The sequence below is a fragment of the Taudactylus pleione genome, unplaced genomic scaffold (genome assembly GCF_031769625.1).
Source record: "Taudactylus pleione unplaced genomic scaffold, aTauple2 ptg001237l, whole genome shotgun sequence".
In the NCBI taxonomy this organism is placed as follows: domain Eukaryota; kingdom Metazoa; phylum Chordata; class Amphibia; order Anura; family Myobatrachidae; genus Taudactylus; species Taudactylus pleione.
This window is the reverse complement of record NW_028285637.1, coordinates 426,572-451,582: the sequence shown is the minus strand read 5'-3', so window position 1 is coordinate 451,582 and position 25,011 is coordinate 426,572. Positions and strand designations below refer to the sequence as shown.

At 44.2% G+C, this 25,011-nt stretch overlaps 1 protein-coding gene across 1 annotated transcript; it reads left to right on the top strand.

The window, feature by feature from the left end:
* Window positions 1-22,844: 22,844 nt before the first annotated feature.
* Window positions 22,845-23,873, top strand: LOC148450980 (olfactory receptor 52K1-like). Its single transcript, XM_088462418.1, has one exon. The coding sequence runs from the start codon at window positions 22,845-22,847 to the stop codon at window positions 23,871-23,873; it is 1,029 nt and encodes a 342-aa protein (XP_088318544.1).
* The last annotated feature ends 1,138 nt before the right edge of the window (window positions 23,874-25,011 follow it).

Sequence of the window (25,011 nt, the reverse complement as noted above, 5' to 3'; positions counted from 1 at the left end):
TTAATTTTCATTACGTCTCTACTGCGGGGGCACTACAAGGGGGATTACTAGGGGGGGAATACTTCTGGGGACACTACAGGGGGTAATACTACTGGGGGGATTACTAGGGGGGGAATACTACTGGGGACACTACAGGGGGTAATACTACTGGGGGGATTACTAGGGGGGGGATACTACTGGGGACACTACAGGGGGTAATACTACTGGGGGCACTACAAGGGGGGGATTACTAGGGGGGGATTACTACTGGGGGCACTACAAGGGGGGGATTACTACTAGGGGCACTACAAGGGGGGGGACCACTACTGGGGGCACTATATAAAGGGCACTGCATAGTGGGTACCGCTACTGGGTACACTGCATAGGGGAGGAGTACTACTGGGGCACTATATAAGGGGAATATTACTGGGAGCACAAGGGGTACTGCACAGGGGGGACCACTACCGGGGGCACAGTAAAAGGGGCACTGTATAGGGGGTACCACTACTGGGGGCACTGCATAGGGGGACTACTACTGGGGCACTATATAAGGGGAATACTACTGGGGGGACCACTAACGGTGGCACTGTAAAAGGGGCACTGCATAGGGGGGCGCCAAAAAATATACTTGCTTACCAAAAAATTTGGGCCCTGCAGTGCGATCACGGTATTAGCATACCCGGCCCCTTTTGGCTGCGAGAGAGCGTAACTTAGCGTCCGGGTCTGAATCAGCTCCTTCATTTACTCTTCACTTTCCATAAGGATTTTAATAAAAAAGGGGGTATTTAATAGGACATGACATAGGCACCCCGGTATTTATGTATGGTTATTCATCTGTACGATATTGGTGATGTGTAATCGTTGCTACTTTTGTTATAATGGAGGGTACACACGGTCAGATTTTCTGGAAGATAGGAACGATAACGATTGTAAAAATTGTTCCATCGTTCATATCGTTGACATGTTTGGTATGCAACGACAAACGATGCGTGTTCCCGCATGTCAGATAACGATATCTGAAATGTTTGCAGTCAGATTTCAACAATATCATTCATTTTAATACTGTCAGAAATTGTTCATCGTTCATGAAATCATTGGTAAAATCTTTTATATCGTTCATCGTTGTTCTAGCGAGTCTGACCGTGTGTATGCGCCATCAGATATAAACACTTGTACAGTATATACTGATAATTAGGATACATTTAGCATGAACCAGAATCAGTTGCTTATAATAAGCAGTATATAAACCTACAGAGCAACATTATAACAAGACTCATTACATTTAATGTTTTGTTATTCCAGCAAGCAGCCTTGAAGGGTTAAGATGGACGTTGCCGCACACGGTAACTGTGGCTGAGCCGGTGAAAGGCTGACAATTAGGAAAGCTCCTTGAGGGGACTGTCCTTCATGGCTGCCAGTCTCCGCTGAGGCTGAAGCTCTGTAAACACTTTAATAAGTGTTGCTGCAGCCTCAGTCCCACGTCTCCCAGCCCCGGTCCCACGTCCCCCGGCCTCAGTCCCACATCTCCTGGCCACGGTGCAGCCGGCCTTGTTATTTTTACACTGACCTGATTAATTAGTTCTGGGCCAATAATTAACTGGAGCTCATTAATGTGATGTAACCGGCAGATGGTGACTTTACGTAAAACAATCTAATAAACACAACACAAGATCTAAATTAAATTATTGATGATCAATATAATAAAACAATGATTGTTTTACTGATCGCAGATAATGATTAAAGGAAACCTGTCATCCGGTGATCACATAGAAATGCGCTGTATAAAATGGCGCGATTGAGCTTTTACATTTCTCTGTTACACATAAATAAATGTTTTTCTTATCTTATGTATGTATTATTTGGATTAAACCTGTAGGTTTCACTGTTGCTGCTGCTGCCCATGACAAAGATTAGTCACTGACTAATGTTGGCTGCATATATGCTGAGCCTGTTGAATGGCGTGAGTACACCTACATGGGTTCTCACTTCCAGCTTATACTGTGGTCCCACTGGCCTCCAGATTATACTCATGTCACACCTTCCAATGTGCCCACAATAACTACTACTATGCTATCCTAAGCTTGTCTCACTGTGTGATGTGAGCAGGCAGCTGGGTATGATGTCACAGATACTGTACAATGTAACCAGACAGCTAGCGATGATGTCACATACTGTTTGATTTGAGCACGTGGCTGGGTATGATGACGCAGATACTGTACGATGTGACCAGGCAGGTGGGTATGATGTCACATACTATACAATGTGACGAGGAAGCTGAGAATGATATCACAGATACTGTACGATGTTCCCATGGGAACGCCTACCGTCTGGGTCCGGCCCCACTGACATCACTAGTGATGTCAGTCTGAGTGATTTTGGCTCTGATAGAGCCAAAATCACTCCTGGGCTTGCGGCCACGAGACCCTACCGCAGGGTCTCGTCGCAAGCCCGATGGTCAAGACCATTGCGACCATCATCATGGACGCTCGCTATAGCTGTGGGTGGTAAGAGCGTCCGGCTCTGAATCAGGCCCACTGTACGATGTGAGCAGGAAGGTAGCGATAATGTCACATACTGGGCCTGATTCAGACCCACTTGCAAGCGCTATTTGCTCGCAAGCGGGTCGATGGTGGGGCACTGCGCACGCGCAAGCCCCGGAGCGAGTGAGAAGGTCACACGCTCTGGGGCTCGCTACAAACGGGGCGGCTGTCGATGTTGATCGACAGCTCACCCCGTTTTGTAGGCGGGGAGGGGGTTGGCAGGCCAAACGGAGGCGTTCTTAAAGGAACGCCTGCTGTTTGAGGGTGGCCCTACTGACATAATTCGTGATGCAAGTAGTGAGCTTCCTGCTCTATTAGAGCAGGAAGCTCACTGGGGTTAACGGGGACGAGACCCTACCACAAGGGTCTTGTCGCAAGTCCAATGGTCGAGAGTCGAGACCATCGTGGCCATCACCTGGCTCCTCGTAAAAGCTGTGGGTAGTCACCCACAGCTTAGCAAGCGGCCAGGTGGTCGGATTAAAAAACAAAAGCGGCCGCCCTGATTCAGAGCGAATGCTCGCTTTTTGCGAGCGCCTCTGAATCAGGCCTCCTGTATGATGTGAGCAGGAAGATAGCAATAATGTCACAGATACTGTATGATGTGAGCAGGAAGATAGTGATAATGTCACAGATACTGTACGATGTGAGCAGGAAGATAGTGATAATGTCACAGATACTGTACGATGTGAGCAGGAAGATAGCGATAATGTCACAGATACTGTATGATGTGAGCAGGAAGATAGCGATAATGTCACAGATACTGTATGATGTGAGCAGGAAGATAGTGATAATGTCACAGATACTGTACGATGTGAGCAGGAAGATAGTGATAATGTCACAGATACTGTACGATGTGAGCAGGCAGATAGCGATAATGTCACAGATACTGTACGATGTGAGCAGGAAGATAGTGATAATGTCACAGATACTGTACGATGTGAGCAGGAAGATAGTGATAATGTCACAGATACTGTACGATGTGAGCAGGAAGATAGTGATAATGTCACAGATACTGTATGATGTGAGCAGGAAGATAGCGATAATGTCACAGATACTGTATGATGTGAGCAGGAAGATAGTGATAATGTCACAGATACTGTACGATGTGAGCAGGAAGATAGCGATAATGTCACAGATACTGTATGATGTGAGCAGGAAGATAGCAATAATGTCACAGATACTGTATGATGTGAGCAGGAAGATAGTGATAATGTCACAGATACTGTACGATGTGAGCAGGAAGATAGTGATAATGTCACAGATACTGTACGATGTGAGCAGGAAGATAGTGATAATGTCACAGATACTGTACGATGTGAGCAGGCAGATAGCGATAATGTCACAGATACTGTATGATGTGAGCAGGAAGATAGTGATAATGTCACAGATACTGTACGATGTGAGCAGGAAGATAGTGATAATGTCACAGATACTGTATGATGTGAGCAGGAAGATAGTGATAATGTCACAGATACTGTACGATGTGAGCAGGCAGATAGCGATAATGTCACAGATACTGTATGATGTGAGCAGGAAGATAGCGATAATGTCACAGATACTGTACGATGTGAGCAGGAAGATAGTGATAATGTCACAGATACTGTACGATGTGAGCAGGAAGATAGCGATAATGTCACAGATACTGTACGATGTGAGCAGGAAGATAGTGATAATGTCACAGATACTGTACGATGTGAGCAGGAAGATAGTGATAATGTCACAGATACTGTACGATGTGAGCAGGAAGATAGTGATAATGTCACAGATACTGTACGATGTGAGCAGGAAGATAGCGATAATGTAACAGATACTGTATGATGTGAGCAGGCAGATAGCGATAATGTCACAGATACTGTATGATGTGAGCAGGAAGATAGCGATAATGTCACAGATACTGTACGATGTGAGCAGGAAGATAGCGATAATGTCACAGATACTGTACGATGTGAGCAGGAAGATAGCGATAATGTCACAGATACTGTACGATTTGAGCAGGAAGATAGTGATAATGTCACAGATACTGTACGATGTGAGCAGGAAGATAGCGATAATGTCACAGATACTGTATGATGTGAGCAGGCAGATAGCGATAATGTCACAGATACTGTATGATGTGAGCAGGAAGATAGTGATAATGTCACAGATACTGTATGATGTGAGCAGGAAGATAGCGATAATGTCACAGATACTGTACGATGTGAGCAGGAAGATAGCGATAATGTCACAGATACTGTACGATGTGAGCAGGAAGATAGTGATAATGTCACAGATACTGTATGATGTGAGCAGGAAGATAGCGATAATGTCACAGATACTGTACGATGTGAGCAGGAAGATAGCGATAATGTCACAGATACTGTACGATTTGAGCAGGAAGATAGCGATAATGTCACAGATACTGTATGATGTGAGCAGGAAGATAGTGATAATGTCACAGATACTGTATGATGTGAGCAGGAAGATAGCGATAATGTCACAGATACTGTACGATGTGAGCAGGAAGATAGCGATAATGTCACAGATACTGTACGATGTGAGCAGGAAGATAGTGATAATGTCACAGATACTGTATGATGTGAGCAGGAAGATAGCGATAATGTCACAGATACTGTACGATGTGAGCAGGAAGATAGTGATAATGTCACAGATACTGTACGATGTGAGCAGGAAGATAGCGATAATGTCACAGATACTGTACGATGTGAGCAGGAAGATAGCGATAATGTCACAGATACTGTACGATGTGAGCAGGAAGATAGTGATAATGTCACAGATACTGTATGATGTGAGCAGGAAGATAGCGATAATGTCTAAGAATACTGTATGATGTGAGCAGTAAGATAGTGATAATGTCACAGATACTGGCCCTCATTCAGAGCGTACGCTCTGAGCAGAGCGCACGCTCTGAATGAGGGCCGGGCTCCATTTTCATGGAGCGTCCTCCTGGACGCTCGTATAGCTGTGGGTCACCACCCACAGGCTATACGAGCGTGCATTGTGATGGTCGCGATGGTCGAGACCATCGCGACCATCGAATTTGCGAGCCGGAGCCTGCGGTTGAGGTTTTCAACCGCAAGCTCCGGAGTGATTTTGGCTCTATCAGAGCCAAAATCACTCCCACTGACATCACTAGTGATGTCAGTGGGCCGGCTTCTGACGGGAGGCGTTCCCGTGGGAACGCCCCCGTCAGGGAGGCACGCCCACCAAAGGGGGCGTGCTGTCAATCAACATTGACAGCACGCCCCGTTTGATCGGACACAACGAGCGAAGGACTTTCCTTCGCTCGTCGCGTCTGGCGCATGCGCACGACGGAGCTCCCTCCGTCGTGCGCATGCTCAGTCCAAAACATCGACCCACTTGCGAGTGGACAGCCGCTCGCGAGTGGGTCTGAATCAGGCCCACTGTACGATGTGAGCAGGAAGATAGTGATAATGTCACTGATACTGTATGATGTGAGCAGGAAGATAGTGATAATGTCACAGATACTGTATGATGTGAGCAGGAAGATAGTGATAAAGTCACAGATACTGTATGATGTGAGCAGGCAGATAGCGATAATGTCACAGATACTGTACGATGTGAGCAGGAAGATAGCGATAATGTCACAGATACTCTACGATGTGAGCAGGAAGATAGCGATAATGTCATAGATACTGTACGATGTGAGCAGGAAGATAGCGATAATGTCACAGATACTGTATGATGTGAGCAGGAAGATAGTGATAATGTCACAGATACTGTATGATGTGAGCAGGAAGATAGTGATAATGTCACAGATACTGTATGATGTGAGCAGGAAGATAGTGATAATGTCACAGATACTGTACGATGTGAGCAGGAAGATACTGATAATGTCACAGATACTGTACGATGTGAGCAGGAAGATAGCGATAATGTCACAGATACTGTATGATGTGAGCAGGAAGATAGTGATAATGTCACAGATACTGTATGATGTGAGCAGGAAGATAGTGATAATGTCACAGATACTGTACGATGTGAGCAGGAAGATAGCGATAATGTCACAGATACTGTACGATGTGAGCAGGCAGATAGCGATAATGTCACAGATACTGTACGATGTGAGCAGGAAGATAGTGATAATGTCACAGATACTGTATGATGTGAGCAGGAAGATAGTGATAATGTCACAGATACTGTATGATGTGAGCAGGAAGATAGTGATAATGTCACAGATACTGTATGATGTGAGCAGGAAGATAGTGATAATGTCACAGATACTGTACGATGTGACCAGGAAGATAGTGATAATGTCACAGATACTATACGATGTGAGCAGGAAGATAGTGATAATGTCACAGATACTGTATGATGTGAGCAGGAAGATAGTGATAATGTCACAGATACTGTATGATGTGAGCAGGAAGATAGTGATAATGTCACAGATACTGTACGATGTGAGCAGGAAGATAGCGATAATGTCACAGATACTGTATGATGTGAGGAGGAAGATAGTGATAATGTCACAGATACTGTATGATGTGAGCAGGAAGATAGTGATAATGTCACAGATACTGTATGATGTGAGCAGGAAGATAGCGATAATGTCACAGATACTGTACGATGTGAGCAGGAAGATAGTGATAATGTCACAGATACTGTACGATGTGAGCAGAAAGATAGCGATAATGTCAAAGATACTGTATGATGTGAGCAGGAAGATAGTGATAATGTCACAGATACTGTATGATGTGAGCAGGAAGATAGTGATAATGTCACAGATACTGTACGATGTGAGCAGGAAGATAGTGATAATGTCACAGATACTGTACGATGTGAGCAGGCAGATAGTGATAATGTCACAGATACTGTACGATGTGAGCAGGAAGATAGCGATAATGTCACAGATACTGTATGATGTGAGCAGGAAGATAGTGATAATGTCACAGATACTGTATGATGTGAGCAGGAAGATAGCGATAATGTCACAGATACTGTATGATGTGAGCAGGAAGATAGTGATAATGTCACAGATACTGTATGATGTGAGCAGGAATATAGCGATAATGTCACAGATACTGTATGATGTGAGCAGGAAGATAGCGATAATGTCACAGATACTGTATGATGTGAGCAGGAAGATAGTGATAATGTCATAGATACTGTATGATGTGAGCAGGAAGATAGTGATAATGTCACAGATACTGTACGATGTGAGCAGAAAGATAGCGATAATGTCAAAGATACTGTACGATGTGAGCAGGAAGATTGCGATAATGTCACAGATACTGTATGATGTGAGGAGGAAGATAGTGATAATGTCACAGATACTGTATGATGTGAGCAGGAAGATAGTGATAATGTCACAGATACTGTATGATGTGAGCAGGAAGATAGTGATAATGTCACAGATACTGTATGATGTGAGCAGGAAGATAGCGATAATGTCACAGATACTGTAGGATGTGAGCAGGAAGATAGCGATAATGTCACAGATACTGTATGATGTGACCAGGCAGATAGTGATAATGTCACAGATACTGTACGATGTGAGCAGGAAGATAGTGATAATGTCATAGATATGGTACGATGTGAGCAGGCAGATAGTGATAATGTCATAGATACTGTATGATGTGACCAGGCAGATAGTGATAATGTCACAGATACTGTATGATGTGACCAGGCAGATAGTGATAATGTCACAGATACTGTATGATGTGTGCAGGAAGATAGTGATAATGTCATAGATATGGTACGTTGTGAGCAGGAAGATAGTGATAATGTCATAGATACTGTATGATGTGAGCAGGAAGATAGTGATAATGTCACAGATACTGTACGATGTGAGCAGGAAGATAGCGATAATGTCATAGATATGGTACGATGTGAGCAGGCAGATAGTGATAATGTCTTAGATACTGTATGATGTGACCAGGAAGATAGTGATAATGTCACAGATACTGTATGATGTGAGCAGGAAGATAGTGATAATGTCACAGATACTGTATGATGTGAGCAGCAAGATAGTGATAATGTCACAGATACTGTACGATGTGAGCAGGAAGATAGTGATAATGTCACAGATACTGTACGATGTGAGCAGGAAGATAGTGATAATGTCACAGATACTGTACGATGTGAGCAGGAAGATAGTGATAATGTCACAGATTCTGTATGATGTGAGCAGGAAGATAGTGATAATGTCACAGATACTGTATGATGTGAGCAGGAAGATAGTGATAATGTCATAGATACTGTACGATGTGAGCAGAAAGATAGCGATAATGTCACAGATACTGTATGATGTGACCAGGCAGATAGTGATAATGTCACAGATACTGTATGATGTGACCAGGCAGATAGTGATAATGTCACAGATACTGTATGATGTGACCAGGCAGATAGAGATAATGTCACAGATACTGTATGATGTGAGCAGGAAGATAGTGATAATGTCACAGATACTGTACGATGTGAGCAGGAAGATAGCGATAATGTCTTAGATATGGTACGATGTGAGCAGGCAGATAGTGATAATGTCATAGATACTGTATGATGTGAGCAGGAAGATAGTGATAATGTCACAGATACTGTATGATGTGAGCAGGAAGATAGTGATAATGTCACAGATACTGTACGATGTGAGCAGGCAGATAGCGATAATGTCACAGATACTGTATGATGTGACCAGGAAGATAGCGATAATGTCACAGATACTGTATGATGTGAGCAGGAAGATAGTGATAATGTCACAGATACTGTATGATGTGAGCAGGAAGATAGTGATAATGTCACAGATACTGTACGATGTGAGCAGGAAGATAGCGATAATGTCATAGATATGGTACGATGTGAGCAGGAAGATAGCGATAATGTCACAGATACTGTATACTGCAGCTAGTGGAAGCATTTTTAATGTGAATTAAGCCAATTGCTCCAATCACACAGAGCTATACTTACGGCTGCACTTCGCTCACATTGACTGAATTATTAACACACGTAAAGCCTGGAAACTGTAACTGGGATAAATTGTATTGCCCCCAAAATAGCATTTCAGGGATCAAAAAGATAAAAGAAAGACACAGGGACCTATTTATCCATATGGCCTCCGATGATTATGTTAACGTCTAGCTGCGAGGGATACTTAACACCGGAGCAATTCATCATTGCTCCGATGCGGGGACAGCTGCTCCTAAAAGCAGCTGTCCCCACAGTTAGTATCGCAGCTACAGAAGTAGCTGCGTACCTTTCCTGCTCCCCATCTTCCCGGCTACGCATGCGCACAGCCGCCGAGGAAGTAGTGAGGAGGCGGCGGATCCCCGGAACTCCTTCCCATAGTGGGAATCCGAGAACAAGCACTGTCTGAAGATGGAGCTTGTTCTCGCAAGCAAACTCTGAAAATTTTCAGTTTTCAGAGTTTGCTAAATACCAGAAGGTACTACCAGACCCCTGATGATGAATAGCCAGGTAACCTAAATATGCGTTTCCGCATGGTTACCGGGCCATTTAGTGTTTATGAATAGGCCCCACAGTATTATTATTATTAGAATAAATATTGTTATTGGACATTTATTAGGTTTACTGCAGATGTCTTTTTTAAATGTTAGGTTTGATGCAGTGCTGTCACCTAGTGGCAAGTTACATAATCACACCTTCCTGTGAAACTACAGGCAAAGAAAATAATGTATTGTGGGCCTGATTCAGACACGCTCACAAGCGGACAGCACTTGCAAGCGGGTCGGTGGTCCCCCTCAGCATACGCCGCGTCTGGCATGCGCGTGTGCGAGACCCGTCCAGCGACTTTAGCTCAGTCGCTACGGGTCTCGCTACAAGACGGGGCGGCTGTCGATGGTGAGTGACAGCTCGCCCCGTTTTGTAGGCGGGATGGGGGGGTGGCTGCACAAACGCAGGCGTTCCCTTAGGAATGCCTGGAGTTTGTGGGCGGCCCTACTGTCATCACTCTAATAGAGCAGGAAGTCCACTCAGGCTCGCGGGAGCCGAGACCCTACCACATGGTCTCATCGCAAGCCCGATGGTCGCAATAATTGCGACAGACTCCAGGCCGCTCGCACTGGCTGTGGGTGGTCACCCACAGCTTTGCGAGTGGGCTGAATCAGGCCCTGTGTCTTTACCCATAGCGTGATTTATTATTTTCTCTCCAGTCATCACACCCAAGTCACTGACTTTAATGAATTAATAAACTGCAATGATGAATTATGAACCAGAGCCGTAACTAGACTTTTTGGTGCCCTGTGTCAGAAAGAGCATTGGTGCCCCCCAATTTTTTAAATAAGGAGATAACACACCCGAAAAAGGGCCATGGCCTCATGGGGAAGGGCCAGGGAAGAGATAGGGGAGGCCAGGAGATGCTGGGGATAAATAGGGAAATAATATAGTGCACCTGAGAGAGGGCCATGGCCTCATGGGGAAGGGCCAGGGAAGAGATAGGGGAGGCCAGGAGATACTGGGGATAAATAGGGACATAATATAGTGCACCTGAGAGAGGGCCATGGCCTCACGGGGAAGGGCCAGGGAAGAGATAGGGGAGGCCAGGAGATGCTGGGGATAAATAGGGAAATAATATAGTGCACCTGAGAGAGGGCCATGGCCTCATGGGGAAGGGCCAGGGAAGAGATAGGAGAGGCCAGGAGATGCTGGGGATAAATAGGGAAATAATATAGTGCACCTGAGAGAGGGCCATGGCCTCATGGGGAAGGGCCAGGGAAGAGATAGGGGAGGCCAGGAGATACTGGGGATAAATAGGGACATTATATAGTGCACCTGAGAGAGGGCCATGGCCTCATGGGGAAGGGCCAGGGAAGAGATAGGGGAGGCCAGGAGATACTGGGGATAAAAGAAGAGGAAGCTACAAGTGAGACTGATAATAAACAGAAAATGTACATGCCCAAACAACGCCCCCTGCCCTGCGGTGCCCTGTGCCATGGCACTGGTCACACTACCCTAGTTACGGCCCTGTTATGAACTACAATGTACTGTATGTTACTGACAACTTTAATTATGTGACATTAACTTGTAGCATCTGTTTCCTTTACATGGTTTATGGTTTGTCAAGATTTTTTCCCCCAATGGTCACTGTCCGGAGTGCGGCAATTTATAATGTTAAAATACCAAAACAGTATACAAGCTGATATTATATTTCCATTTATTTCAATGTATTTCTGGTCATCCAATGGGCTCTAACTCATTCATCTTCCAGCTAAAGCTATACAGATAATATCAGGTAACGTTATGTCCTGGCCAGAAGTAGAACCCACTGTTGTGCTTAGTATTGTGCATTCAATAGTAGTTTGGATTTATTATGTGTTAACGTGCAATAAATAATTACTACAATGCGATCAATACAAGTCCTGAATGTGCTTAGAACTTATAGACAATGAGCGTCCTAATAAATGTACAAGTTTTGGCTCATTCTATAAAATTGTTGCATCAGTTACAAAACAATCTAAAAAAAAATGAGTTTATAAATATGAAATTATCATCATATACATTTTAACAAAATATAGGGAATATTATTTGACAACAAATACAGGGCAGCATCTTTTTAGGAGTATTTTTTATTAATTGATGCAACAATTTGATGGAATGAGCCTTTTACTGATATAAATCTTCCTACATGTCAAGGACCAGAGATATTACAATGTAGCTCCAGAGACAGCGGCTCATCCTCTATATCCAGTTAGTAATCAGTTAAATGACTTCTGCAGTCAGCAGAATATTCCTAATTTGCCCAAAGACCTCAGGGATCCCCTGACCGCTGCCTGTTTACTAAACACCAAAACGCGTGGGGCTGCCACCGAGGACTGCGCAAATGATAACAGGCGCAGAGCAGATTATGGACCAATTAATGACTAATTGGATGACAGGTGACGAGGGAGCTGCTGACTTCCCCCCCAGAATTCATTATTGCTCTGTCACTGAGGCCACAATGGGATGTCCAGCTCGTTAGGTTAATTGCATGATGTAAAGGTCTCCGGAGAGGAGACAAAGGGACGAGGATCTGTAATAATGATAAAATAGGTTCTGCTTATGATTAAACATTAGCACAGAATAATAGCTGGTAATTCCTCGTACACAGGTCACAATATCCCATATTGGGGTGCTAGAGATGAGCGGTCACTATCATACTGGGACCTTGTGTTAGATAAAGAGTAATATTTATATGGATGTAAATATAGATCCACATGTACATAAAAGTCTTACATTTAACAAACTACGTGAGAATTGCGCCAGATACGTATACAGGGCAGCGTCTACTCAGCGTCCAACTGAAATCATTACATTTTACTGGTAACGCAGAGAGAATGTAACCACACGTAGTATAATCACAGCAGCAGCTCATTAACAACACTGCAACTGAGAAACAATTAGGCCTGAGCAGTTCTGTAGCTGAAAAACTGCTTGTGTGACACCAGCCTGACCCATATGATAATTCATTATGCACTGATGTAACATACTAAACCGCAGCGGGTGAATTATGAATTCACTTTATCTTCATTCCTAAGACAGTTTACATCCACTTTCATTTGTAGAATTCTCCCCACATTCAAGATATGCATCTATTTATTCTATATATAAAATATTGCTATAGGGTATGCACAGATTTATTGTTGCTTACTAGCAGTGTACAATAGATGACAGCATACTATGCTGGGAGAGCCTGCCCCCTGCTGCTCACAAGTGGTACTGCATATTAGACTAAATAAGTTGCCAAACCTTTGTGGAACTTGCACTTATAATATAAATATAATATAGCAGAATATTTCTGTAAGAGTTCATGGTCCTACCACAATCACCATTAAAGGTAATTAATCGTCTTTACAGCTTTAGTTATATATTCCCTACAATACTGAATTTACAAATTCCTGCGCAGAATGACATAACACAAAGTCGTAGTACAATAATAATACTATAAATGTCAGACACCAACGAACCGAACAAAGAACATCTCAAAAGTATATTAACAGCTCGAAATGCAAATAAATGAAGCACATTTTTTCAAACCCTGTACAAAAGTATGTAAGTAGCGGTAAGTCACTGACACCAGGATGTGGCTGTCAACATGGGCGTAGCTAGACCTATGGGGGCCCTATAGCAAAATTTCCACGGGGCCCCCATAGGCCTAGTTATGCCCTCCCCACACCTCCTCCCGCACTACTCTCCTCCTGAGCCCGGTGCTCTGTCTCTTATCTCTGATGCTGGGAGGAGGGGATGACGTACACACTCTGGGGGTAGAAAGAAATGCAAAAAAGTGACACAGCCACATTATATTCTTCACAATTTTCTTTATTTTGCACATTGTTATTATTACTAAATGATTTATTCTGACAATATTTCACTTTTGTCGCCATTTTAAATGATACAATAAAAGTTATATTTTAAAGAAGTGCGCCTTCCAAGGACAACATCTTTTCTTCCAGGACTGCGCCTGCACTGCAGCCGCCCCTCACAGTATCAGAGGAGGGATGTGGGATGGGGGAGTTCCAGGGTTGCTGCTGGTAAATCTGACAGGAGGCCGACAGCGCTGAAGATCCCTCCAGCAAACTGCTCCTAGTGACAGGCTGACGTGTGCCTGTGACCAGCACCGTAACTTCAAATTACAGCGCCCAGTGCCGGCCACGCTCCCTTTACATTACATCATGGTGTCATTTCACGGGGGGGAGGGGCCGCCAGCGACAGTAACAACAGTATCACTTACGGCTGTAGACAGTCAGCCATTTGAAGCATCCAGAGGACGTTCCGGGAGGCACTGTAACTGCGATTCTGGCCGCTCCATGCACCCTGTGAGCCAGATACAGGCGCTGCGCTGTGCGGCCGCTCCGCTCGCTCATAGCTAGTTATGGCCCTGCTTGTGACTAAGATGCAGTTGGCTTCTCCTCAGTTTCTACACAATATGGCTCATAGTGCAGACAGTCACAATGCAAGCCACCCACACACTTTTGGAAGCAGAGGGCGGAACCTCCAAAAAGTGGGTGTGGCCTCATGGCAAAGGGTGTGGCCTAACAGGAAAGAACTACATTACATACTAGCTTTGCACCCTGCACCCCCACACATTGGCTTCCACAGTAAAATAAATGAAACACAATGGACCCCACAGAAGACTTACCTGACATGGCAGTGACACTGGAGAGGAGAAACGCGCAGTCCCTCCTTCGCCCTTAGCCGTGAGCAACACTGGTACCAGGAGGCGGAGCTGTGCAGCCCAATCAGGTAGTGGCACTGCTAAGGCAGGTGCTGACTTCCTGACTACAGACTAGTGGACCCCGGGGAGATGGACTGCCACTTGTGGGCCCATGGCCAGCGTCTGGTCTCCCCACTTTCCTCCAGAGATGGTGATCACTCCTCATCGGAGTCCTGGCTGGCCTTTTATACATGGCCGGGGTGCCTGCATAACGTGACATTATGACGTCACAGCACCGCCGCGTCATACTGTGTAATGGCACCCGTCAAGCAGAGCTCCAGATGGCTGATCATCAGTTTGGCTGGGGGAGTCCAAACAGCCCATCTGTCATCAGCTGCCAGCGGGGGTTGGAGCGCGTTGTACGATTGCATAGCTCACTCACCCCTATAAACAGCCCCAGAGGTGCTGTGCCCCTCGATGCCCATATCCTGGGTATGGCCTTCATGCATTACGTAGTGCAAAACAAATCTTCCCCAAGGAAAACCACAATAAGAGCAGGGCAGATTGGGAATTTTAAAGTTAAGGAAAATTGTATGAAATAGGCGTCATGTAGGCGGGACATAATGAACAGCAGGCGGAGCTCAATAGAAATGTGGGTGGGGTTTGCAACCTTTAGCCCTAGCCACAATACAATATATTATATATGAGCTTCCATGTTACAGTAACTTAGTACATAGAGCATCCCAGTGACTGCCTCATAGTAGATTGAACAGCCCAGTGACCATTATATAGGACTGACAGCATCCAAGTAACCACCATACAGTAGCATACCCTCCAACATGTCACAGGGAAATCCCGGTACAGGCACGTGGCCACATTCAAAAGGGGGCGTGGTTATATATAAAGGGGCGTGTCCACATGGGCTGTGCTCTATCGACTGAATTCAGAATCAATGGCCCAGGGAGAAGTGACATGCTTACCTTCTCTTACTCGCTCCTACATTCTTCTGTCTGCTTCGGGCGGCTCCTCACACGACACCACACACCCACTGCGGCTCCTCTCTCTCATTCAGCGTGCCGTGCCCTCAATAAAGTTTTCCTTTGATCACTGAAGCCGATGCAGAGTAATCATGACGTCATGCCACGCCGGCTTCAGTGATCAGAGGAAAACTTTATTGAGGGGACACCGGCCAATAGGTAAGGAAGGAGGTGGAGAGGGAGGGCTGCTGATTGAGAAGTGACTCATGACGAGTCACTTTACTCTTTTGTGCAGCGGCGGGGATGGGGCTGTCACTGTCTGCCTGTCAGGGGGTAATAGCAGGGAGTAGTATCAGTGACGGATGGGCCCCACCTAGTGTCCGGGCCCGGGACAATGGCGGCCCTGCCCACCGGTACAAAACGGTACAGCCCCTGTTTGCCGGTACAGACCTTTAAAAAGCAGTACTGTACCGGCTAAATCGGTATAGTTGGAGGGTCTGCAGTAGGTTGAGCATTACAGTCATGCTGTACAGTACAGTACTAACAGGATCTTACTGAGAGTACAATCAGAATCCCAGTGATTGCCATACAGTACATTGAGCATTCCAGTGACAGTCATACAGTACATTGAGCATCACAATGACAGTCATACAGTACATTCAGCAGAGCAATGAAAGGCATACAGAACAGTGAGCATCCCAGTGACAGTCATACAGTACATTGAGCATCCCAGTGACAGTCATACAGTACATTGAGCATCACAATGACAGTCATACAGTACATTAAGCATCCCAGTGACAGTCATACAGTACATTGAGTATCCCAGTGACAGTCATATAGTACATTGAGCTTTGCAATGACAGTCATACAGTACATTGAGCATCCCAATGACAGTCATACAGTACATTGAGCATTCCAGTGACAGCCATACAGTACATTGAGCATCGCAATGACAGTCATACAGTACATTTAGCATCCCAGTGACAGTCATACAGTACATTGAGCATCCCAGTGACAGTCATATAGTACATTGAGCTTTGCAATAACAGTCATACAGTACATTGAACATCCCAATGACAGTCATACAGTACATTGAGCATTCCAGTGACAGTCATACAGTACATTGAGCATCGCAATGACAGTCATACAGTACATTGAGCATCCCAGTGACAGTCATACAGTACATTGAGCATCCCAGTGACAGTCATACAGTACATTGAGCTTTGCAATGACAGTCATACAGTACATTGAGCATCCCAATGACAGTCATACAGTACAATGAGCATCTCAGTGACACGAAACTGTACTCTGAGCATCACAGTGATGCCATACAATACACTGGGCATCCCAGTGATGCCTTACAGTACACTCTGCATACATTATATATTTTTATAATACTTAAATAATATAATTGTATACCTTGTCCATGTTTTGATATAGTAGAAGAGGATTTGGTTCATAATTACTGGTTTGTCCCTCAAAGAACATAGTGGGTTCACTGATGAGCCTCATTTTTACAGAAACAAACATAGGGAATAATTCAGTTTACATTGTAAAATTCTGATTGGCACTTTGCCAAAATCCTTGATGAAATTGTGATTTTCTTATGGAAACCATGTTCAATCAAGTGGACAAACCAAAGGTATCTGAATTTTATGCAGTATCTCAGAAAATATACAGTAGTGCTGATTGTGATGACCCAAGTGCCCCCCCACCCTCACACCCCAGCTTATTACTAACCCTGCAGCTTGGCTCATCCCAGGGTATTAAGATGTACTTTTTACAGCTTGTGTAGGGATACTTACTAGAAGTCCAAAGCGGACACCCCACACAACACCCCTCATACACCTCTCTAAGCCACAAACAAATGACTACAAAAAGTTAAACTGACTGTTTTTACTACCCCTGAAATGTGATGATGGAGTGAGATTTGTTCTAGAGGGGTATTTAAGTAAACTTTCTGGCCCAACCACAGCGGGAGGCAGTGGGGGGAGAACAGGATCACTGACCATACTGTAGCCAGTTCCTTCATGAAAAATACTCAATAGCAGAGCTTAGGGCTTTGTATCTCACACCCAGGAGTGTCACCTCCTCATGGAAAAATGAGAGGCTTTAAATTGTCAAACCCTGTGCTTTTATGGGGTTCCTGCTCAGTTCCTGACATGACATAACCTGGGAGGTGGAATCTCAATTCATACCAGGAGGTCCCAGCACCAGTTGGCACCATCTACCTTAGGGAAGCACATGGACCAGAGAACACACAGGAGCTGGGCTGACTGGTAGTCAGTCACTACCAAGATTGGTAGAAAGCACATTAGACCAAAGAAGTGGAGAATGAAAGTCACAGACCCAGTGGGCAGGATTCAGAGAAACTGTTTTCCTGAGAAACGTGAAGTCACTCAAGGCAGGGCCGAAACTAGGAGCTTTGTCACCTGGGGCAAGGCAGTAATTTGGCACCCTCCCCATTATGCCATGTACAGTAATGCATCTTACCCCAATATGCCACACACAGTAATGCAACTTATACATAATGTCACACACAGTAATGCCCCTTCTACAAATGCCACACACAGTAATGCTTTTTATATATTATGCCACACAGTAATGCCCCTTATACATTATGCCACATAGTAATGCCCCTTATACATAATGCCATGCACAGTAATGCCCCTTCTACAAATGCCACACAGTAATGCTCTTTATACATTATGCCACACAGTAATGCTCCTTATACATAATGCCACACACAGTGATGCCCCGTATACATTATGCCACACAGTAATGCTCCTTAAACATCATGCCACATAGTAATGCCCCTTATACATAATGCCACACACAGTTATGCCCCTTATACATTATGCCACACACAATAATGCCTCTTATACATTATGCCACACACAGTAATGCCCTTTCTACATAATGCCACACACAGTAATGCTCCTTAAATATTATGACACACACAGTAATGCCCCTTATACATTATGCCACACAGTAATGCCCATTATATATTATACCACCTAGTAATGCCCCTTATATATAATGCCACACATAGTAATGCCCCTTATACATTATGCCACACACAGTAATGCCCCTTCTACATACTGCCACACACAGTAATGTTCCTTATACATTATGCCACACACAGTAATGCCCCTTCTACATAATGCCACACACAGTAATGCTTATACATTATTTTACACACAGTAATGCCCCTTATACATTTTGATACACACACAATAATGTCCCTTCTACATAATTCCACACACAGTAATGCCCCATATACATTCTGCCACACACGGTTATGCCCTTTACTCCATTATGGCCCCCCACCCCACAGCCTCTCACCTAGTCCCCTTCCTCCTACAGCAGCCCAGTGGTGTGGTTTTAAAGTCAATGCCTGCCTCACAGCCAGCCGCTCGCAGTCCTTCCTTGAATGAGACACAGTGCCCGTCACCGTCATTCTAATGTGGTGCTGGTTGTGAGCCAATCAGAGCTCCGATTGGCTCGCGACCTGCTCCACAAGCATCCACATTAGACTGACATTGGAGGGCGCAGTGTAACTCAGGGCTGTGGGAAGCTGGCTGTAGGTGCGACTGTATCTCAGGTTTGTGGGCAGCTGGCTGTAGGTGCAAGTGTGCAGCTTCAAATCCACACCTGCATCTGTATGAGAGATTAAATTGTGAAAGTTTTTTTGTCTGAAAAACATGAGACTGCAGATCATGCAGAGCCACAAGGTGCCTCTTATCCAATGGTGCTGCATGCTGTCAGTCAGGGGGCACTGTGTAATGTAACATGGCAAGGGCGCTGCACATTTACATTTCATATAACATGGCAACAGCTTGTTAGTGGCAACATTGGTGGCCAAAGTATGAATGAGAACCAGTGAGTTTACTAAACACGGGGAGACGACAGTAAGTTTATGTTTATGAGCTATGAGAATGGTCAGTTCCCTAATGATACATTTTCCTGTGTAACCTGAATCAGTTACTGTAGAGAGTTGACAGGGACTCGCTCAGTGTTGTAGGTTATCTCCAGGGGTTCATTTGGAGAGACGTGAGCTCAGCAGCCTCTTGTACATCTGGGACCTTCACACTGACAGTGATTAGCGAGTGGAAATCCACTAGGATTCTAGCAATGGGATAAATACTTGGGGCAGCTTTATCTCTCCTTCCACTTCTCTAGTAACCATCAGCCAGGCTGGTGCATCTTCTACAGGCAGGTTGGCAAAGAACATCTCAAGGTGAGCAGAAGTCCCACATGGCAGACTGTATTGGAGTCCACAACGCCCCCGGTGTACTTGATAGAAAACTAATGGTATCAGAAAAAGAAATCTGACTGTAGAACCCCACCAGATTGTGATGATACATTTTCTTATGTCACTCGGAAGTGGAAACTTCCTGCCAGCGCTGCTCCATTAATGAACCTAACTGAGGCAGCTGTCTGGGGCTGCAGGTATAACCGGGGAGCAAAATATGGAAATCAGTTGAATAAAACCTCTTCTTGCTGTAAAAATCTCAATTATGTTCCTCTACTTGTGAGTAAATACAAAAGGGTAAATTTACTAAGAATCGAGTTTGGTGGAGTTAGCAATCTCTGGAGAGTTTGGCCATTTTTTCACACTCATAAATTTACTAATTCAAACTCGGGAGAGAAATCTCCTTTGCTACAGGAAAAGTCTGGAGAGTTAGCAAACTCTCTTCAATTCACCATCAGCCAAACTTGAGTAACTTTTCAATAGTGAAGATAGGATTCAGGAATTTACCAAGATGAGAGTTTCAAAACTCTCATGAAAATGGACAAAACTTGTGTCTACATTTGAGAAATCAATTCAACTGCTGGAGAGCTGCGAGTTCTGCTGAAACATACACAGATCAGTGTGATCCATGTATGTTTCTGTCTGTAAGTAACCAAAAAAGTGAAATGTTAAAAAAACAATGATGTAGAGTCCCTCCCAAAAAGCATAACCAGTCCAGGGCTGCTCATACAGTCCTGGTTACTAAAAATATGGGGGAAAATGAGTAGGGTTACCCCACATTTTAGGAACCAGCACTGGGCTGCTGAGCCTGCCTGGTTTTAAAAATTGGGAAAAAATTATGTAGGTGTCCCCCTATTTTTAAAACCAGCACTGGACTCGATTCCAGCCTGGGTGCAATGCCACAGCCAGGGGACCCTATTGCTGGGTCACCTCAGCCAAAGCATTATCACCCCAGGCCGGTCAGCCCAAGCCGGGGATCTCAGGGGAGGTGAGGATTCCCCCAGTAAAGGAGTCCGCCTCTCCCGAGCACCCCAGGCTTAATCTGAAGTCCGGGGGGACCTCTACACAATTTTTATCCCCCTATTTTTAAAACCAGAACAGGCTCAGCAGCCCAGTGCTGGTTCCTGAAAAGCGGGGTAAGCAATATTTTTAGGAACCAGGACTGGCGGAAAAGTCCGGGGCTGGTTAAGCTTTTTTGGGGGGATCCTACGTAATTTATTTTTAAATATTAACCTTTTTTTACAGGTATAACACATAAGCAGCCTTCACATATCTCACTGATATGTGCAGGCTGCTTTTTTGGGAGAGTTTGGCAGAGAGAAAACACTGCAATCTTGGGTGAGTAATCTAAATCTAAACTTGCTACTCGGGGGAGATATCTTGATCTGTTTCACCATCGGCCAACTCACTCTCAGCTAAACTCACTTCTCTAAATTTGTGAGTTTCAGAAGCATCAAATCAACCGAGTTTTGGCGATGCTAATCCAGTTTAAAAACAAACAAACTCAATCAGACTCGAATCTTAGTAAATTTAGCCCTATTTATTATAGTGGTGATAATAGACTCAGTGACAAATCTACCACTTCAATAGCTACCTCAACAGAAGAAGACACAGTAAGCTCTTGTATCACAGATCCTCAGGTATACCCGCTCTGTGATCTTATAATGCTACAGTATATGAGGTCTGTAATAGTTTCTGGGATTCGGATGTTGGGTGAGATTATCTCAGCGATGTTATCAGTACCCTTATAACAGTCTAGCAGCTAGGGGGAGATGCGCTAGGACTTGGAAAGAGATTAAGAGGAGAGAGATAAAGCACCAACCAATCTGCTCCTAACTGCCATTTTTCAAACACAATCTGTAACATAACAGTAAGGAGCTGATTGGTTGGTACTTTATAACTAGGAAAAGATATATCTATAGTATGTTAGTACCTAACAACTAGTACCCTTGCGTTTAATCTCAATTTGTTATTATTATCTTGTATTCACCATAAAAGCCGCTAGTCCAATTAGCCAGTAACCAGCTGCCCCAATTCTAACACACACCTCCAAGAACACACAGGTTGGACTGCGCTAAGAGTGTCAGATGTATATATATTGGTATCACTTGACTGAGTATAATGATAATCGATTAAGGTTTCTTTTAATAAAAAATATACAATATTTAATAAAACATATATCAAACTTTACAACACACAAAAAATATTACATTCATCAGTATATTGAAAATTTGCTTTAAAAGCAGATGAATAATGGCTTATAATGTTACTATTATTATTACTATTATTATTACTATTATTACTGGAATACACCACCGAAATGGGGGTTTCCGCAGATAATTTACAGAGCATTGCGCGTGCCCACAGCGATGACACACCATGGATTATAACCAGACAATAGGTTGCTGTCTTTATATCTCTATATAAGTACATCTGAGCACAGTGCCATGCACAATATTATTGCTGATTATGTTATGTTCCCACTGACTGATTGTGTGCCATATGTAGTTATTGTCTATGTGTAATCATTTATATTCTGTCCTTATCTAACTTTCAGCCATCCAGCAAGCATCTACATTGGACCTAAGGGCAGAACCAGAAGTCGCATCCAACCCAACAACCGTGGACCACCAATAGAACCAAAGGCCTTTGCGTCAGGCTATTTGCATTCTGCACGGACACTGGAGATGGTGAGATGACTATTAGACATTGTTGGGTATCACATATATCGATATCCTGAGAGAATGCCAATGAGTCTGGAGCATAGGAAAAGAATAGGAAGTCTGACCAGAGATTAGGAGTATGGGGAGGACACAAACAGTCAGACGCACCTTGAACAACGTGGCTTTGTACTCAGTGGTCACCGTTTTATCCACTTCTGTCCATTAAGGATCCCAGAATTCATCATCGACTCCACATTTGTCACATCACCCTGATTTTTGTTTCCTTCACAAACAGAGCTTAATTTGACTGATGCAGTCAATGATTGTAAAATGAAATTGTTAAACCAAAGCAATGTCTTGATGTCCCACACAGAATTTGTCCTCTTCGGGTTCCCTGGAATCTTAGAACACAGGAAATTGCTGGCTATTCCGTTTCTTTCCATCTATATCACCATCCTGGCTGGTAACACCCTCATCATATATCGCATCTATGCAGAGAACAGCCTACATTCCCCCATGTACTTCTTAATCTCTGTCCTCTTTGCTGTCAATGTATCTTGTACAACTTCCGTAATACCAAAATTACTCCTTGGCTTGTCATTCGACATGAACCAGATCTCGCTGACCGGATGTCTGGTGCAGATGTTTTATATTTATTTCATGGCTATTTTTGAGTCTGGCCTCATCGTGTCAATGGCTCTGGATAGATACGTGGCAATCTGCAGACCTTTGCGCTACAATGATATCATGACCAAAGATATGCTTGTCCAGCTGGTTCTCATCGGGTTGGCGAGGAGCTCCGTGCTGGTTTCACCAATGGTCATAATGGCTTCCAGGGTCCAGTACTGTAGATCCAATATCATTCTAAATTTTGTTTGTGAGAACATGGGACTTCTGAGTCTGTCATGTGGAGACATCTCCCAACACCAAATTGTGGGCCTCAGTGTCAGGGTCTTTGTCACAGTGGTAGATGTCAGTCTTCTACTGCTCTCCTACTCCAGTATCCTCTACACAGCCATGAAGATCGTTGTGGGGAAAGCCCGACGTAAGGCTCTCCACACCTGTGGGACACACCTGCTGGTAGCCATGATTTTGTACATGTGCGCACTTTCATCCTCTGTTTTGTACAGAATTCGCACAATAATCGCCTACGATGTTCAGAATCTCATCAACGCAATATATCTTATGATCCCGGCCACTGTAAATCCCTTTATCTATGGCTTAGGAGTGAAAGAAATCAGACGATGCCTGATGAAATCCTTCAGAAAGAGGAACGCAAATCTTTTACCCTCAGTGCACATCCGTGTTATCAGGACAGACAAATTAAGACAAATTACGTTTGACGTGAAGGAAATGTGAGATTGGATTCAAGTTCTTGCACCCGTGGAACAGGAACCCTATTATTGTTCCTCTGTCACTGCAGAAGGGAACGGAGAAAATCCCCAGCGCTTATGAGGAGAGAGCATGTGCTTTATGTGCAGGAACATACATAATCCCCTATTTATATTGACATATTGTGATAGGCGCGTGAGTCACTTGACGTATGCGCAGAAGGACTTCTGGGTCATAAACCTTGGAGTCCTTCTATTGAAAAGGACAACTCTTACCGAGAGAGCTGTCCTTTGTGATTTTTCTCATGCATACCGGCTCTATTTACGCCGGGGGGGAACGTGATGATTGGTGGGATGCATCATGCATCCCGCCCCCAACGTCTTTGAAGCTTCGCCGGCTGGCTTTGCGGCACCCCTGCCCAGGCTGGAGGCTCTGGCTGCTTGGCATCTGGTCCTCCCAATTAGGCAGTACCCATCACTTCTGTGGCTGGGGCCATAGCTGTCCATAAATGGAGTGCTGTAGTTTCCTCTGCTGGGCTGATGGGTACCTCCACTGCAGTAGATTACCCTAATAAAATAAGACCGCAATGTATTATTAGGCCATATTCCACCTACACTCCAACCTGAGGGGATTCACTCACCATTGTACTCCAGGGGGTATATTTACTAAAGTGCAGGTTGTTAGAAGTGGAGATGTTGCCCATAGCAACCAATCAGATTCTACTTAACATTTAACTAGCACCTTCTAGAAGATAATAACTAGAACCTGATTGGTTGCTATGGGCAACAGCTCCACTTCTAAAAACGTTGCACTTTAGTAAATATCCCCCCTGATGTTCATTTAGGCTCTAGAGTTGAGTGATTGAAGATCCTGCGTTATTTACAGAAGCAGATTTGATGAGATACACAGGACATACGTCACATACGTGTAGTGATTATAAAATGTGTTATTATAATCTCCATGTAGCATGTTGTTAATTCAATATCAGGGAATAACTCTTCCATTATCATGGTTTGTTCAGTAAGGTAAACACAATACTCAGCATTACATTACACTGATACCGCAAACAATATCATTTTACCCCATTCTAATGGGCATTTTTCCTTTATTAATATTGTGTTTCTGGTCTGTTTTTCCTTACATGACATATTGACCTATAACTGCT

What these genes read in the sequence shown, in the direction of transcription:
- LOC148450980 (XM_088462418.1), top strand. Translation starts at nt 22,845, where the DNA reads ATGAAATTGTTAAACCAAAGCAATGTCTTGATGTCCCACACAGAATTT.